The 16984-nt window shown below is 51.9% G+C and overlaps 2 protein-coding genes across 2 annotated transcripts in view; one reads left to right on the forward strand and one right to left on the reverse strand.

The window, feature by feature from the left end:
• Positions 1 to 16984, forward strand: part of LOC102094299 (uncharacterized) — a 108744-nt gene that overhangs the window by 40319 nt on the left and 51441 nt on the right. The window lies entirely within an intron of this gene.
• On the reverse strand, positions 4224 to 16606 carry MUC16 (mucin 16, cell surface associated). Its single transcript, XM_065041959.1, has 2 exons — positions 4665 to 16606; positions 4224 to 4578 (listed from the first exon to the last, which is right to left on the reverse strand). Exons 1-2 carry the CDS (start codon positions 16604 to 16606, stop codon positions 4224 to 4226), a joined length of 12297 nt encoding a protein of 4098 aa, XP_064898031.1.

The following is a 16984-nucleotide window of genomic DNA, read 5'->3' on the forward strand; positions in this document are numbered from 1 at the left end:
TGGTGGAGGTGAACACTGTGGTGTCCTGAAGGGTTGAGGTGCCTTCAGTAGTAGCAGTGGAGGTTGTCTCCAGAGTAGATGTGTATGCAGGTGTGCTGAGAGTTGGGGAAGTGCTCTGCGTAGGAATATTTGGCGTGGATGTAGGAGATGGGCTTGTCCCAGGAGAAGACGAGGTTGTTTTTGGAAGGAATATAGTGGTCGATGCTGTTGTCTCCTGCGATGTGGCAGTGAGAGGAGCAGTAGTAGATGTTCCACGTTGGCTGAAAGTGACTTCATTTGTTCCTGTAGTAGCTGGGTTGGAGGTTTCTGCTGTGGTGGAGACAAGTGTGGAGGTTGTGCCAGCAGGAGACGTTTGTTGTGGAGTGGAAGAGGGTGAAGCTGTAGTCCCAGAAGTCAACGTGGACTGGACAGCTGTGGTGGATATTTCTGCTATGGTGGAAGTGGCCAAGGTGGTGTCCTGAAGGGTTGAGGTGACTTCAGTGGTATAAGTGGAGGTTGTCTCCAGAGTAGATGTGGTTGCAGTTGTGCTGAGAGTTGGGGAAGTGGTCGGCGTAGGAATACTTGGTGTGGTTTTAAGAGATGGGCTTGTCCCAGGAGAAGACAAGGTTGTTTGTGGAGGAAGCATGGTGCTTGATCCAGTTCTCTCTGTACGTGTGGTACTGAGAGGAGCAGTAGTTGATGTTCCAGGTGGGCTGAAAGTGACTTCATTTGTTCCTGAAGTAGCTGGGTTGGAGGTTTCTGCTGTGGTGGAGACAAGTGTGGAGGTTGTGTCAGCAGGAGACGTTTGTTGTGGAGTGGAAGAGGGTGAAGCTCTAGTCTCAGGAGACGATGTGAACTGGACAGTTGTGCTGGAGGTTTCTACTGTGCTGGAGCTTTCTGCTGTGGTGGAGATGGTCACGGTGGTGTCCTGAAGGGTTGAGTTTCCTCCAGTGGTAGCAGTGGAGGTTGTCTCCAGAGTAGAGGTGGAAGCAGTTGTGGTGAGAGTTGGGGAAGTGCTCAGAGTAGAAAGAGTTGACATGGTCGTAGGAGATGGGCTTGGGCCAGGAGAAGACAAGGTTGTTTGTGGACGAAGCGTGGTGCTTGATGCAGTTGTCTTTTTAGGTGTAGTAGTGAGAGGAGCTGTAGTAGATGTTCCAGGTCGGCTGGAAGCGACTTCATTTATTCCTCTAGTACCTGGGTTGGAGATTTCTGCTGTGGTGGAGACAAGTGTGGAGGTTGTGTCAGCAGGAGACGTTTGTTGTGGAGTGGAAGAGGGTGAAGCTCTAGTCTCAGAAGACAACGTCGACTGGACAGATGTTGTGGATGATTCTGCTGAGGTGGAGGTGGACAAGGTTTTGTCCTGAGGAGTTGAGGTGCCTTCAGTCGTATCAGTGGAGGTTGTCTCCAGAGTAGAGGTTGTTTCAGGTGTGCTGAGAGTTGGGGACATGCTCAGAGTAGTAAGAGTTGACGTGGTCGTAGGAGATGGGCTTGTCCCAGGAGAAGACGAAGTTGTTTGGGGAAGAAACATGGTAGTCGATGCAGTTCTCTCCTGAGATGTGGTGGAGAGAAGAGCAGTAGTGGATGTTCCAGGTGGGCTGGAAGTGACTGCAATTGTTCCTGTAGTCGCTGGGCTGGATGTTTCTGCTGTGGTGGAGGTGGCCAAGGTGGTGTCCTGAAGGGTTGAGGTGCCTTCAGTGGTATCAGTGGAGGTTGTCTCCAGAGTAGAGGTGGTTGCAGGTGTGCTGAGAGTTGGGGAAGAGCTCTGCTTCGGAATATTTGGCGTGGATGTAGGAGATGGGCTTGTCCCACGAGAAGTCGAGGTTGTTTGTGGAAGAAACATAGTGGTCAATCCAGTTGTCTCCCGAGATGTGGTAGTGAGAGGAGCAGTAGTGGATGTTCCAGGTGGGCTGGAAGTGACTTCATTTGTTCGTGTACTCACTGGGCTGGAGATGACTGCTGTGGTGGAGACAAGCGTGGAGTTTGTGCCAGCAGGAGACGTTTGTTGTGGAGTGGAAGAGGGTGAAGCTGCAGTCTCAGGAGACAACCTGTACTGGACAGCTGTGGTGGATGTTTCTGCTGTGGTGGAGGTGGCCAAGGTGGTGTCCTGAAGAGTTGAGGTCCCTTCAGTGGTATCAGTGGAGGTTGTCTCCAGAGTAGAGGTGGTTGCGGGTGTGCTGAGAGTTGGAGAAGTGATCGGCGTAGGAATATTTGTCGTGGATGTAGGAGATGGGCTTGTCCCAGCAGAAGACAAGGTTGTTTGTGTAAGTAATATGGTGGTCGATCCTGTTGTCTCCTGCGATGTGGTAGTGAGAGGAGCAGTAGTGGATGTTCCAGGTGGGCTGGAAGTGACTGCATTTGTTCCTCTAGTAGCTGGGTTGGAGGTTTCTGCTGTGGTGGAGACAAGTGTGGATGTTATGTCAGCAGGAGACGTTTGTTGTGGAGTGGAAGAGGTCGAGGATGTAGTCTCAGGAGACGAGGTGTACTGGACAGCTGTGGTGGAGGTTTCTGCTGTGTTGGAGGTGGTCACGGTGGTGTCCTCAAGGGTTGAGGTGCCTCCAGTGGTAGCAGTGGATGTTGTCTCCAGAGCAGATGTGGATGCAGGTGTACTGAGAGTTGGGGAAGTGTTCTGCATAGAAAAGTTTGGCGTGGATGTAGTAGATGGGATTGTCCCAGGTGAAGACGAGGTTGTTTGTGGAAGAATTATGGTGCCTGATGCAGTTGTCTTTCTACGTGTGGTAATGAGAGGAGCAGTAGTTGATGTTCCAGGTGGGCTGGAAGTGACTGCATTTGTTCCTGTAGTAGCTGGGTTGGAGGTTTCTGCTGTGGTGGAGACAAGTGTAGAGGTTGTGTCAGCAGGAGATGTTTGTTGTGGAGTAGAGGAGGGCGAGGATGTAATCTCAGGAGGCGACGTGGACTGGACAGCTGTGGTGGAGGTTTCTACTGTGGTGGAGGTTTCTGCTGTGGTGGAGGTGGCCAAGGTGGTGTCCTGAAGGGTTGAGGTGACTTCAGTGGTATCAGTGGAGGTTGTCTCCAGAGTGTAAGTAGATGCAGTTGTGGTGAGAGTTGGGGAAGTTGTCAGTGTAGGAATGTTTGGCGTGGATGTAGGAGATGGACTTGTCCTAGCAGAAGACGAGGTTTTTTGTGGAAGAAGCGTGGTGCTTGACACAGTTGTCTCTATATGTGTGGTAGTGAGAGGACCAGTAGTTGATGTTCCCAGTGGGCTGGAAGTGAGTGCATTTGTTCCTGTAGTACCTGGGCTAGAGATTTTTGCTGTGGTGGAGACAAGTGTGGAGGTTGTGTCAGCAGGAGACGTTTGTTGTGGAGTTGAAGAGGGTGAAGCTCTAGTCTCAGGAGAGGATGTGAACTGGACAGCTGTGGTGGAGGTTTCTACTGTGCTGGAGGTTTCTGCTGTTGTGGAGGTGGTCACGGTGGTGTCCTGAAGGGTTGAGGTTCCTCCAGTGGTAGCAGTGGACGTTGTCTCCAGAGTAGAGGTGGAAGCAGTTGTGGTGAGAGTTGGGGAAGTGGTCAGTGTAGGAATGTTTGGCGTAGATGTAGGAGATGGGCTTATTCCAGGAGAAGACGAGGTTGTTTGTGGAGGAAACATGGTGGTCAATGAAGCTGTCTCCTGCGATGTGGTAGTGAGTGGAGCAGTAGTGGGTGTTCCAGGTAGGCTGGACGTGACTGCAGTTGTTCCTGTAGTATCTGGGCTGGAGATTTCTGCTGTGGTGGAGACTATTGTGGAGGTTGTGTCAGCAGGAGACGTTCGTTGTGGAGTGGAAGAGGGTGAAGCTGTAATCTCAGGAGTTGACGTGGACTGGACAGCTGTGGTGGAGGTTTCTAACTTGGTGGAGGTTTCTGCTGTGGTGGAGGTGGTCACGGTGGTGTCCTGAAGGGTTGAGGTGCCTTCAGTAGTAGCAGTGGAGGTTGTCTCCAGAGTAGATGTGGATGCAGGTGTGCTGAGAGTTGGGGAAGTGCTCTGCGTAGGAATATTTGGCCTGGATGTAGGAGATGGGCATGTTACAGGAGAAGATGAGGTTGTTTGTGGAGGAAGCGTGGTGCTTGACGCAGTTGTCTCTGTACGTGTGGTAGTGAGAAGAGCAGTAGTTGATGTTCCAGGTGAGCTGAAAGTGACTTCATTTGTTCCTGTAGTAGCTGGGTTGGAGGTTTCTGCTGTGGTGGAGACAAGTGTGGAGGTTGTGTCAGCAGATGTTTGTTGTGGAGTGGAAGAGGGCGAGGATGTAGTCTCAAGAGACGACGTGGACTGGACAGCTGTGGTGGAGGTTTCTGCTGTTGTGGAGGTGGTCACGGTGGTGTCCTGAAGGGTTGAGGTTCCTCCAGTGGTAGCAGTGGAGGTTGTCTCCAGAGTAGAGGTGGATGCAGTTGTGCTGAGAGTTGGGGACGTGTTCTGAGTAGCAAGAGTTGGCGTGGTCGTAGGAGATGGGCTTGTCCCAGGAGAAGACGAGGTTGTTTGTGGAAGAAACATGGTTGTCGATACAGTTGTTTCCTGAGATGTGGTAGTGAGAGGAGCAGTAGTTGATGTACCAGGTGGGCTGGAAGTGACTGCATTTGTTCCTGTAGTAGCTGGGTTGGAGGTTTCTGCTGTGGTGGAGACAAGTGTGGAGCTTGTGTCAGCAGATGTTTGTTGTGGAGTGGCGGAGGGTGAGGATGTAGTCTCAAGAGACGACGTGGACTGGATAGCTGTGGTGGAGGTTTCTACCTTGGTGGAGGTTTCTGCTGTGGTGGAGGTGGTCACGGTGGTGTCCTGAACAGTTGAGGTGCCTTCAGTTGTAGTAGTGGAGGTTGTCTCCAGAGTAGATGTGGTTGCAGGTGTGCTGAGAGTTGGGGAAGTGGTCGGCGTAGGAATGTTTGGCGTGGATGTAGGAGATGGACTTGTCCTAGCAGAAGACGAGGTTTTTTGTGGAAGAAGCTTGGTGCTTGATACAGTTGTCTCTATATGTGTGGTAGTGAGAGGAGCAGTAGTTGATGTTCCAGGTGGGCTGGAAGTGACTGCATTTGTTCCTGTAGTAGCTGGGTTGGAGGTTTCTGCTGTGGTGGAGACAAGTGCGGAGGTTGTGTCAGCATATGATTGTTGTTGAGTTGAGGAGGGCGAGGATGTAGTCTCAAGAGACGACGTGGACTGGACAGTTGTGGTGGAGGTTTCTTCTGTGGTGGAGGTGGTCACGGTGGTGTCCTGAAGGGTTGAGGTTCCTCCAGTGGTAGCAGTGGAGGTTGTCTCCAGAGTAGAGGTGGATGCAGTTGTGCTGAGAGTTGGGGACGTGTTCTGTGTAGCAAGAGTTGGCGTGGTCGTAGGAGATGGGCTTGTCCCAGGAGAAGACGAGGTTGCTTGTGGAAGTAACATGGTGGACGATCCAGTTGTCTCCTGAGATGTGGTAGTGAGAGGAGCAGTAGTTGATGTTCCAGGTGGGCTTGAAGTGACTGCATTTGTTCCTGTAGTAGCTGGGTTGGAGGTTTCTGCTGTGGTGGAGACAAGTGTAGAGGTTGTGTCAGCAGGAGATGTTTGTTGTGGAGTAGAGGAGGGCGAGGATGTAGTCTCAAGAGACGACGTGGACTCGACAGCTGTGGTGGAGGTTTCTGCTGTGTTGGAGGTGGTCACGGTGGTCTCCTGAAGGGTTGAGTTGCCTGCAGTGGTTGAAGTGGAGGTTTTCTCCAGAGGAGAGGTAGATGCAGTTGGGGGGAGAGTTGGGGAATTGGTCAGCGTAGGAATGTTTGGTGTGGATGTAGGAGATGGACTTGTCCTAGCAGAAGACGAGGTTTTTTGGAGAAGAAGCGTGGTGCTTGATGCAGTTGTCTCTGTACGTGTTGTAGTGAGAGGAGCAGTAGTTGATGTTCCAGGTGGGCTGGAAGTGACTGCATTTGTTCCTGTAGTAGCTGGGTTGGAGGTTTCTGCTGTGGTGGAGACAAGTGTGGAGGTTGTGTCAGCCGGAGACGTTTGTTGTGGAGTGGAAGAGGGTGAAGCTGTAATCTCAGGAGACGACGTGTACTGGACAGCTGTGGTGGAGGTTTCTACTGTTGTGGTGGTTTCTGCTGTGGTGGAGGTGGTCACGGTGGTGTCCTGAAGGGTTGAGTTTCCTCCAGTGGTAGCAGTGGACGTTGTCTCCAGAGTAGAAGTTGAAGCAGTTGTGGTGAGAGTTGGGGACGTACTCAGAGTAGGAAGAGTTGACGTGGTCGTAGGAGATGGGCTTGTGCCAGGAGAAGACGAGGTTTTTTGTTGAAGGAGCGTGGCGCTTGTTGCAGTTGTCTCTGTACGTGTGCCAGTGAGATGAGCAGTAGTTGATTTTCCAGGCGGGCTGGAAGTGACTTCATTTGTTCTTGTAGTAGCTGGATTGGAGGTTTCTGCTGTGGTGGAGACAAGTGTGGAGGTTGTGTCAGCAGGAGACGTTGGTTGTGGAGTGGAAGAGAGTGAAACTGTAGTCTTAAGAGACGACGTGGACTGGACAGCTGTGGTGGAGGTTTCTGCTGTTGTGGAGGTGGTCACGGTGGTGTCCTGAAGGGTTGAGGTTCCTCCAGTGGTAGCAGTGGAGGTTGTCTCCAGAGTAGAGGTGGATGCAGTTGTGCTGAGAGTTGGGGACGTGTTCTGAGTAGCAAGAGTTGGCGTGGTCGTAGGAGATGGGCTTGTCCCAGGAGAAGACGAGGTTGTTTGTGGAAGAAACATGGTTGTCGATACAGTTGTTTCCTGAGATGTGGTAGTGAGAGGAGCAGTAGTTGATGTTCCAGGTGGGCTGGAAGTGACTGCATTTGTTCCTGTAGTAGCTGGGTTGGAGGTTTCTGCTGTGGTGGAGACAAGTGTGGAGCTTGTGTCAGCAGGAGATGTTTCTTGTGGAGTGGAAAAGGGTGAGGATGTAGTCTCAAGAGACGACGTGGACTGGATAGCTGTGGTGGAGGTTTCTACCTTGGTGGAGGTTTCTGCTGTGGTGGAGGTGGTCACGGTGGTGTCCTGAACGGTTGAGGTGCCTTCAGTTGTAGTAGTGGAGGTTGTCTCCAGAGTAGATGTGGATGCAGGTGTGCTGAGAGTTGGTGAAGTGCTCTGCGTAGGAATATTTGGCGTGGATGTAGGAGATGGGCTTGTTCCAGGAGAAGATAAGGTTGTTTGTGGAGGAAACATGGTGGTCGATGCTGTTGTCTCCTGCGATGTGGCAGTGAGAGGAGCAGTAGTAGATGTTCCACGTTGGCTGAAAGTGACTTCATTTGTTCCTGTAGTAGCTGGGTTGGAGGTTTCTGCTGTGGTGGAGACAAGTGTGGAGGTTGTGCCAGCAGGAGACGTTTGTTGTGGAGTGGAAGAAGGTGAAGCTGTAGTGCCAGAAGTCAACGTGGACTGGACAGCTGTGGTGGATGTTTCTACTGTGGTGGAAGTGGCCAAGGTGGTGTCCTGAAGGGTTGAGGTGACTTCAGTGGTATAAGTGGAGGTTGTCTCCAGAGTAGATGTGGTTGCAGGTGTGCTGAGAGTTGGGGAAGTGGTCGGCGTAGGAATACTTGGAGTGGTTTTAAGAGATGGGTTTGTCCCAGGAGAAGACAAGGTTGTTTGTGGAGGAAGCATGGTGCTTGATCCATTTGTCTCTGTACGTGTGGTACTGAGAGGAGCAGTAGTTGATGTTCCAGGTGGGCTGGAAGTGACTTCATTTGTTCCTCTAGTAGCTGGGTTGGAGGTTTCTGCTGTGGTGGAGACAAGTGTGGATGTTGTGTCAGCAGGGGACGTTTGTTGTGGAGTGGAAGAGGCCGAGGATGTAGTCTCAGGAGACGACGTGGACTCGACAGCTGTGGGGGAGGTTTCTGCTGTGGTGGAGGTGGTCACGGTGGTGTCCTGAAGGGTTGAGGTGCCTCCAGTGGTAGCAGTGGAGGTTGTCTCCAGAGTGGAGGTAGATGCAGTTGTGGTGAGTGTTGGGGAAGTGGTCAGCGTAGGAATGTTTGGCGTGGATGTAGGAGATGGACTTGTCCTAGCAGAAGACGAGGTTTTTTGTGGAAGAAGCCTGGTGCTTGATGCAGTTGTCTCTGTACGTCTTGTAGTGAGAGGAGCAGTAGTTGATGTTCCAGGTGGGCTGGAAGTGACTTCATTTGTTCCTGTAGTAGCTGGGTTGGAGGTTTTTGCTGTGGGGGAGACAAGTGTGGAGGTTGTGTCAGCAGGAGATGTTTGTTGTTGAGTGGAGGAGGGCGAGGATGTAGTCTCAAGAGACGACGTGGACTGGACAGCTGTGGTGGAGGTTTCTGCTGTTGTGGAGGTGGTCACGGTGGTGTCCTGAAGGGTTGAGGTTCCTCCAGTGGTAGCAGTGGAGGTTGTCTCCAGAGTAGAGGTGGATGCAGTTGTGCTGAGAGTTGGGGACGTGTTCTGAGTAGCAAGAGTTGGCGTGGTCGTAGGAGATGGGCTTGTCCCAGGAGAAGACGAGGTTGTTTGTGGAAGAAACATGGTTGTCGATACAGTTGTTTCCTGAGATGTGGTAGTGAGAGGAGCAGTAGTTGATGTTCCAGGTGGGCTGGAAGTGACTGCATTTGTTCCTGTAGTAGCTGGGTTGGAGGTTTCTGCTGTGGTGGAGACAAGTGTGGAGCTTGTGTCAGCAGGAGATGTTTCTTGTGGAGTGGAAAAGGGTGAGGATGTAGTCTCAAGAGACGACGTGGACTGGATAGCTGTGGTAGAGGTTTCTACCTTGGTGGAGGTTTCTGCTGTGGTGGAGGTGGTCACGGTGGTGTCCTGAACGGTTGAGGTGCCTTCAGTTGTAGTAGTGGAGGTTGTCTCCAGAGTAGATGTGGATGCAGGTGTGCTGAGAGTTGGTGAAGTGCTCTGCGTAGGAATATTTGGCGTGGATGTAGGAGATGGGCTTGTTCCAGGAGAAGATAAGGTTGTTTGTGGAGGAAACATGGTGGTCGATGCTGTTGTCTCCTGCGATGTGGCAGTGAGAGGAGCAGTAGTAGATGTTCCACGTTGGCTGAAAGTGACTTCATTTGTTCCTGTAGTAGCTGGGTTGGAGGTTTCTGCTGTGGTGGAGACAAGCGTGGAGGTTGTGCCAGCAGGAGACGTTTGTTGTGGAGTGGAAGAAGGTGAAGCTGTAGTCCCAGAAGTCATCGTGGACTGGACAGCTGTCGTGGATATTTCTACTGTGGTGGAAGTGGCCAAGGTGGTGTCCTTAAGGGTTGAGGTGACTTCAGTAGTATCAGTGGAGGTTGTCTCCAGAGTAGATGTGGTTGCAGGTGTGCTGAGAGTTGGGGAAGTAGTCGGCATAGGAATACTTGGTGTGGTTGTAAGAGATGGGCTTGTCCCAGGAGAAGACAAGTTTGTTTGTGGAGGAAGCATGGTGCTTGATCCAGTTGTCTCTGTACGTGTGGTAATGAGAGGAGCAGTAGTTGATGTTCCAGGTGGGCTGGAAGTGACTGCATTTGTTCCTGTAGTAGCTGGGTTGGAGGTTTCTGCTGTGGTGGAGACAATTGTGGATGTTTTGTCAGCAGGGGACGTTTGTTGTGGAGTGGAAGAGGCCGAGGATGTAGTCTCAGGAGACGACGTGGACTCGACAGCTGTGGGGGAGGTTTCTGCTGTGGTGGAGGTGGTCACGGTGGTGTCCTGAAGGGTTGAGGTGCCTCCAGTGGTAGCAGTGGAGGTTGTCTCCAGAGTGGAGGTAGATGCAGTTGTGGTGAGTGTTGGGGAAGTGGTCAGCGTAGGAATGTTTGGCGTGGATGTAGGAGACGGACTTGTCCTAGTAGAAGACGAGGTTTTTTGTGGAAGAAGCGTGGTGCTTGATGCAGTTGTCTCTGTACGTGTTGTAGTGAGAGGAGCAGTAGTTGATGTTCCAGGTGGCCTGGAAGTGACTGCATTTGTTCCTGTAGTAGCTGGGCTATAGATTTCTGCTGTGGTGGAGACAAGTGTGGAGGTTTTGCCAGCAGGAGACGTTTGTTCTCTAGTGGCAGAGGGTGAAGCTGTAGTCTCAGAAGACACAGTGGACTGGACAGCTGTGGTGGATGTTTCTGCTGTGGTGGAGGTGGCCAATGTGGTGTCCTGAAGGGTTGAGGCGCCTTCATTGGTGTCAGTGGAGGTTGTCTCCAGAGTAGAGGTGGTTGCAGGTGTGCTGAGAGTTGGGGAAGTGGTCGGCGTAGGAATACTTGGTGTGGTTGTAAGAGATGGGCTTGTCCCAGGAGAAGACGAGGTTGTTTGTGGAGGAAGCATGGTGCTTGATGCAGTTGTCTCTGTTCGTGTGGTACTGAGAGGAGCAGTAGTTGATGTTCCAGGTGGGCTGGAAGTGACTTCATTTGTTCCTGTAGTAGCTGGGTTGGAGGTTTCTGCTGTGGTGGAGACAAGTGTGGAGGTTGTGTCAGCAGGAGATGATTGTTGTTGAGTGGAGGAGGGCGAGGATGTAGTCTCAAGAGACGACGTGGACTGGACAGCTGTGGTGGGGGTTTCTGCTGTTGTGGAGGTGGTCACGGTGGTGTCCTGAAGGGTTGAGGTTCCTCCAGTGGTAGCAGTGGAGGTTGTCTCCAGAGTAGAGGTGTATGCAATTGTGGTGAGAGTTGGGGATGTGTTCTGAGTAGCAAGAGTTGGCGTAGTCGTAGGAGATGGGCTTGTCCCATGAGAAGACGAGTTTGTTTGTTGAAGAAACATGGTGGTCGATCCTGTTGTTTCCTGAGATGTGATAGTGAGAGGAGCAGTAGTTGATATTCCAGGTGGGCTGGAAGTGACTGCATTTGTTCCTGTAGTAGCTGGGTTGGAGGTTTCTGCTGTGGTGGAGACAAGTGTGGAGCTTGTGTCAGCAGGAGATGTTTCTTGTGGAGTGGAGGAGGGTGAGGATGTAGTCTCAAGAGACAACGTGGACTGGATAGCTGTGGTGGAGGTTTCTGCTGTGGTGGAGGTGGTCACCGTTGTGTCCTGAACGGTTGAGGTGCCTTCAGTTGTAGTAGTGGAGGTTGTCTCCAGAGTAGATGTGGATGCAGGTGTGCTGAGAGTTGGGGAAGTGCTCTGCGTAGGAATATTTGGCGTGGATGTAGGAGATGGGCTTGTTCCAGGAGAAGACGAGGTTGTTTTTGGAAGGAATATGGTGGTCGATGCTGTTGTCTCCTGCGATGTGGCAGTGAGAGGAGCAGTAGTAGATGTTCCACGTTGGCTGAAAGTGACTTCATTTGTTCCTGTAGTAGCTGGGTTGGAGGTTTCTGCTGTGGTGGAGACAAGCGTGGAGGTTGTGCCAGCAGGAGACGTTTGTTGTGGAGTGGAAGAGGGTGAAGCTGTAGTCCCAGAAGTCATCGTGGACTGGACAGCTGTGGTGGATATTTCTGCTGTGGTGGAAGTGGCCAACGTGGTGTCCTGAAGGGTTGAGGTGACTTCAGTAGTATCAGTGGAGGCTGTCTCCAGAGTAGATGTGGTTGCAGGTGTGCTGAGAGTTGGGGAAGTGGTCGGCGTAGGAATACTTGGTGTGGTTGTAAGAGATGGGCTTGTCCCAGGAGAAGACGAGGTTGTTTGTGGAGGAAGCATGGTGCTTGATGCAGTTGTCTCTGTTCGTGTGGTACTGAGAGGAGCAGTAGTTGATGTTCCAGGTGGGCTGGAAGTGACTTCATTTGTTCCTGTAGTAGCTGGGTTGGAGGTTTCTGCTGTGGTGGAGACAAGTGTGGAGGTTGTGTCAGCAGGAGATGATTGTTGTTGAGTGGAGGAGGGCGAGGATGTAGTCTCAAGAGACGACGTGGACTGGACAGCTGTGGTGGGGGTTTCTGCTGTTGTGGAGGTGGTCACGGTGGTGTCCTGAAGGGTTGAGGTTCCTCCAGTGGTAGCAGTGGAGGTTGTCTCCAGAGTAGAGGTGTATGCAATTGTGGTGAGAGTTGGGGATGTGTTCTGAGTAGCAAGAGTTGGCGTAGTCGTAGGAGATGGGCTTGTCCCATGAGAAGACGAGTTTGTTTGTTGAAGAAACATGGTGGTCGATCCTGTTGTTTCCTGAGATGTGATAGTGAGAGGAGCAGTAGTTGATATTCCAGGTGGGCTGGAAGTGACTGCATTTGTTCCTGTAGTAGCTGGGTTGGAGGTTTCTGCTGTGGTGGAGACAAGTGTGGAGCTTGTGTCAGCAGGAGATGTTTCTTGTGGAGTGGAGGAGGGTGAGGATGTAGTCTCAAGAGACAACGTGGACTGGATAGCTGTGGTGGAGGTTTCTGCTGTGGTGGAGGTGGTCACCGTTGTGTCCTGAACGGTTGAGGTGCCTTCAGTTGTAGTAGTGGAGGTTGTCTCCAGAGTAGATGTGGATGCAGGTGTGCTGAGAGTTGGGGAAGTGCTCTGCGTAGGAATATTTGGCGTGGATGTAGGAGATGGGCTTGTTCCAGGAGAAGACGAGGTTGTTTTTGGAAGGAATATGGTGGTCGATGCTGTTGTCTCCTGCGATGTGGCAGTGAGAGGAGCAGTAGTAGATGTTCCACGTTGGCTGAAAGTGACTTCATTTGTTCCTGTAGTAGCTGGGTTGGAGGTTTCTGCTGTGGTGGAGACAAGCGTGGAGGTTGTGCCAGCAGGAGACGTTTGTTGTGGAGTGGAAGAGGGTGAAGCTGTAGTCCCAGAAGTCATCGTGGACTGGACAGCTGTGGTGGATATTTCTGCTGTGGTGGAAGTGGCCAACGTGGTGTCCTGAAGGGTTGAGGTGACTTCAGTAGTATCAGTGGAGGCTGTCTCCAGAGTAGATGTGGTTGCAGGTGTGCTGAGAGTTGGGGAAGTGGTCGGCATAGGAATACTTGGTGTGGTTTTAAGAGATGGGCTTGTCCCAGGAGAAGACAAGGTTGTTTGTGGAGGAAGCATGGTGCTTGAAGCAGTTGTCTCTGTACGTGTGGTACTGAGAGGAGCAGTAGTTGATGTTCCAGGTGGGCTGGAAGTGACTGCATTTGTTCTTGTAGTAGCTGGGTTGGAGATTTCTGCTGTGGTGGAGACAAGTGTGGAGGTTGTGTCAGCAGGAGATGTTTGTTGTTGAGTGGAGGAGGGCGAGGATGTAGTCTCAAGAGACGACGTGGACTGGACAGCTGTGGTGGGGGTTTCTGCTGTTATGGAGGTGGTCACGGTGGTGTCCTGAAGGGTTGAGGTGCCTCCAGTGGTAGCAGTGGAGGTTGTCTCGAGAGTAGAGGTGTATGCAATTGTGGTGAGAGTTGGGGATGTGTTCTGAGTAGCAAGAGTTGGCGTGGTCGTAGGAGATGGGCTTGACCCATGAGAAGACGAGTTTGTTTGTTGAAGAAACATGGTGGTCGATCCTGTTGTCTCCTGAGATGTGATAGTGAGAGGAGCAGTAGTTGATGTTCCAGGTGGGCTGGAAGTGACTGCATTTGTTCCTGTAGTAGCTGGGTTGGAGGTTTCTGCTGTGGTGGAGACAAGTGTGGAGCTTGTGTCAGCAGGAGATGTTTCTTGTGGAGTGGAGGAGGGTGAGGATGTAGTCTCAAGAGACAACGTGGACTGGATAGCTGTGGTGGAGGTTTCTACCTTGGTGGAGGTTTCTGCTGTGGTGGAGGTGGTCACGGTGGTGTCCTGAACGGTTGAGGTGCCTTCAGTTGTAGTAGTGGAGGTTGTCTCCACAGTAGATGTGGATGCAGGTGTGCTGAGAGTTGGGGAAGTGCTCTGCGTAGGAATATTTGGCGTGGATGTAGGAGATGGGCTTGTTCCAGGAGAAGACGAGGTTGTTTTTGGAAGGAATATGGTGGTCGATGCTGTTGTCTCCTGCGATGTGGCAGTGAGAGGAGCAGTAGTAGATGTTCCACGTTGGCTGAAAGTGACTTCATTTGTTCCTGTAGTAGCTGGGTTGGAGGTTTCTGCTGTGGTGGAGACAAGCGTGGAGGTTGTGCCAGCAGGAGACGTTTGTTGTGGAGTGGAAGAGGGTGAAGCTGTAGTCCCAGAAGTCATCGTGGACTGGACAGCTGTGGTGGATATTTCTGCTGTGGTGGAAGTGGCCAAGGTGGTGTCCTGAAGGGTTGAGGTGACTTCAGTAGTATCAGTGGAGGCTGTCTCCAGAGTAGATGTGGTTGCAGGTGTGCTGAGAGTTGGGGAAGTGGTCGGCATAGGAATACTTGGTGTGGTTGTAAGAGATGGGCTTGTCCCAGGAGAAGACAAGGTTGTTTGTGGAGGAAGCATGGTGCTTGATGCAGTTGTCTCTGTACGTGTGGTACTGAGAGGAGCAGTAGTTGATGTTCCAGGTGGGCTGGAAGTGACTGCATTTGTTCCTGTAGTAGCTGGGTTGGAGGTTTCTGCTGTGGTGGAGACAAGTGTGGAGGTTGTGTCAGCAGGAGATGTTTGTTGTTGAGTGGAGGAGGGCGAGGATGTAGTCTCAAGAGACGACGTGGACTGGACAGCTGTGGTGGGGGTTTCTGCTGTTGTGGAGGTGGTCACGGTGGTGTCCTGAAGGGTTGAGGTGCCTCCAGTGGTAGCAGTGGAGGCTGTCTCCAGAGTAGAGGTGTATGCAATTGTGGTGAGAGTTGGGGATGTGTTCTGAGTAGCAAGAGTTGGCGTGGTCGTAGGAGATGGGCTTGTCCCATGAGAAGACGAGTTTGTTTGTTGAAGAATCATGGTGGTCGATCCTGTTGTCTCCTGAGATGTGATAGTGAGAGGAGCAGTAGTTGATGTTCCAGGTGGGCTGGAAGTGACTGCATTTGTTCCTGTAGTAGCTGGGTTGGAGGTTTCTGCTGTGGTGGAGACAAGTGTGGAGCTTGTGTCAGCAGGAGATGTTTCTTGTGGAGTGGAGGAGGGTGAGGATGTAGTCTCAAGAGACAACGTGGACTGGATAGCTGTGGTGGAGGTTTCTGCCTTGGTGGAGGTTTCTGCTGTGGTGGAGGTGGTCACGGTGGTGTCCTGAACGGTTGAGGTGCCTTCAGTTGTAGTAGTGGAGGTTGTCTCCAGAGTAGATGTGGATGCAGGTGTGCTGAGAGTTGGGGAAGTGCTCTGCGTAGGAATATTTGGCGTGGATGTAGCAGATGGGCTTGTTCCAGGAGAAGACGAGGTTGTTTTTGGAAGGAATATGGTGGTCGATGCTGTTGTCTCCTGCGATGTGGCAGTGAGAGGAGCAGTAGTAGATGTTCCACGTTGGCTGAAAGTGACTTCATTTGTTCCTGTAGTAGCTGGGTTGGAGGTTTCTGCTGTGGTGGAGACAAGCGTGGAGGTTGTGCCAGCAGGAGACGTTTGTTGTGGAGTGGAAGAAGGTGAAGCTGTAGTCCCAGAAGTCATCGTGGACTGGACAGCTGTGGTGGATATTTCTGCTGTGGTGGAAGTGGCCAAGGTGGTGTCCTGAAGGGTTGAGGTGACTTCAGTAGTATCAGTGGAGGCTGTCTCCAGAGTAGATGTGGTTGCAGGTGTGCTGAGAGTTGGGGAAGTGGTCGGCATAGGAATACTTGGTGTGGTTTTAAGAGATGGGCTTGTCCCAGGAGAAGACAAGGTTGTTTGTGGAGGAAGCATGGTGCTTGATGCAGTTGTCTCTGTACGTGTGGTACTGAGAGGAGCAGTAGTTGATGTTCCAGGTGGGCTGGAAGTGACTGCATTTGTTCCTGTAGTAGCTGGGTTGGAGGTTTCTGCTGTGGTGGAGACAAGTGTGGAGGTTGTGTCAGCAGGAGATGTTTGTTGTTGAGTGGAGGAGGGCGAGGATGTAGTCTCAAGAGACAACGTGGTCTGGACAGCTGTGGTGGGGGTTTCTGCTGTTGTGGAGGTGGTCACGGTGGTGTCCTGAAGGGTTGAGGTGCCTCCAGTGGTAGCAGTGGAGGTTGTCTCCAGAGTAGAGGTGTATGCAATTGTGGTGAGAGTTGGGGATGTGTTCTGAGTAGCAAGAGTTGGCGTGGTCGTAGGAGATGGGCTTGTCCCATGAGAAGACGAGTTTGTTTGTTGAAGAAACATGGTGGTCGATCCTGTTGTCTCCTGAGATGTGATAGTGAGAGGAGCAGTAGTTGATGTTCCAGGTGGGCTGGAAGTGACTGCATTTGTTCCTGTAGTAGCTGGGTTGGAGGTTTCTGCTGTGGTGGAGACAAGTGTGGAGCTTGTGTCAGCAGGAGATGTTTCTTCTGGAGTGGAGGAGGGTGAGGATGTAGTCTCAAGAGACAACGTGGACTGGATAGCTGTGGTGGAGGTTTCTACCTTGGTGGAGGTTTCTGCTGTGGTGGAGGTGGTCACGGTGGTGTCCTGAACGGTTGAGGTGCCTTCAGTTGTAGTAGTGGAGGTTGTCTCCACAGTAGATGTGGATGCAGGTGTGCTGAGAGTTGGGGAAGTGCTCTGCGTAGGAATATTTGGCGTGGATGTAGCAGATGGGCTTGTTCCAGGAGAAGACGAGGTTGTTTTTGGAAGGAATATGGTGGTCGATGCTGTTGTCTCCTGCGATGTGGCAGTGAGAGGAGCAGTAGTAGATGTTCCACGTTGGCTGAAAGTGACTTCATTTGTTCCTGTAGTAGCTGAGTTGGAGGTTTCTTCTGTGGTGGAGACAAGTGTGGAGGTTGTGCCAGCAGGAGACGTTTGTTGTGGAGTGGAAGAGGTTGAAGCTGTAGTCCCAGAAGTCATCGTGGACTGGACAGCTGTGGTGGATATTTCTGCTGTGGTGGAAGTGGCCAAGGTGGTGTCCTGAAGGGTTGAGGTGACTTCAGTAGTATCAGTGGAGGCTGTCTCCAGAGTAGATGTGGTTGCAGGTGTGCTGAGAGTTGGGGAAGTGGTCGGCATAGGAATACTTGGTGTGGTTGTAAGAGATGGGCTTGTCCCAGGAGAAGACAAGGTTGTTTGTGGAGGAAGCATGGTGCTTGATGCAGTTGTCTCTGTACGTGTGGTACTGAGAGGAGCAGTAGTTGATGTTTCAGGTGGGCTGGAAGTGACTGCATTTGTTCCTGTAGTAGCTGGGTTGGAGGTTTCTGCTGTGGTGGAGACAAGTGTGGATGTTGTGTCAGCAGGGGACGTTTGTTGTGGAGTGGAAGAGGCCGAGGATGTAGTCTCAGGAGACGACGTGGACTCGACAGCTGTGGGGGAGGTTTCTGCTGTGGTGGAGGTGGTCACGGTGGTGTCCTGAAGGGTTGAGGTGCCTCCAGTGGTAGCAGTGGAGGTTGT

This window comes from Columba livia, chromosome 27 (genome assembly GCF_036013475.1).
Source record: "Columba livia isolate bColLiv1 breed racing homer chromosome 27, bColLiv1.pat.W.v2, whole genome shotgun sequence".
NCBI classification, from domain to species: Eukaryota; Metazoa; Chordata; class Aves; order Columbiformes; family Columbidae; genus Columba; species Columba livia.

Coding starts and splice junctions, on each gene's coding strand:
- MUC16 (XM_065041959.1), bottom strand. CDS start 16,606: ATGCCGACCACTTCCCCAACTCTCAGCACACCTGCAACCACATCTACT. Junction 4,579..4,664: donor ACCACAGCTATCCAGTCCAC/GTCGTCTCTTGA, acceptor TCTCCACCACAG/CAGAAACCTCCAACCCAGCT.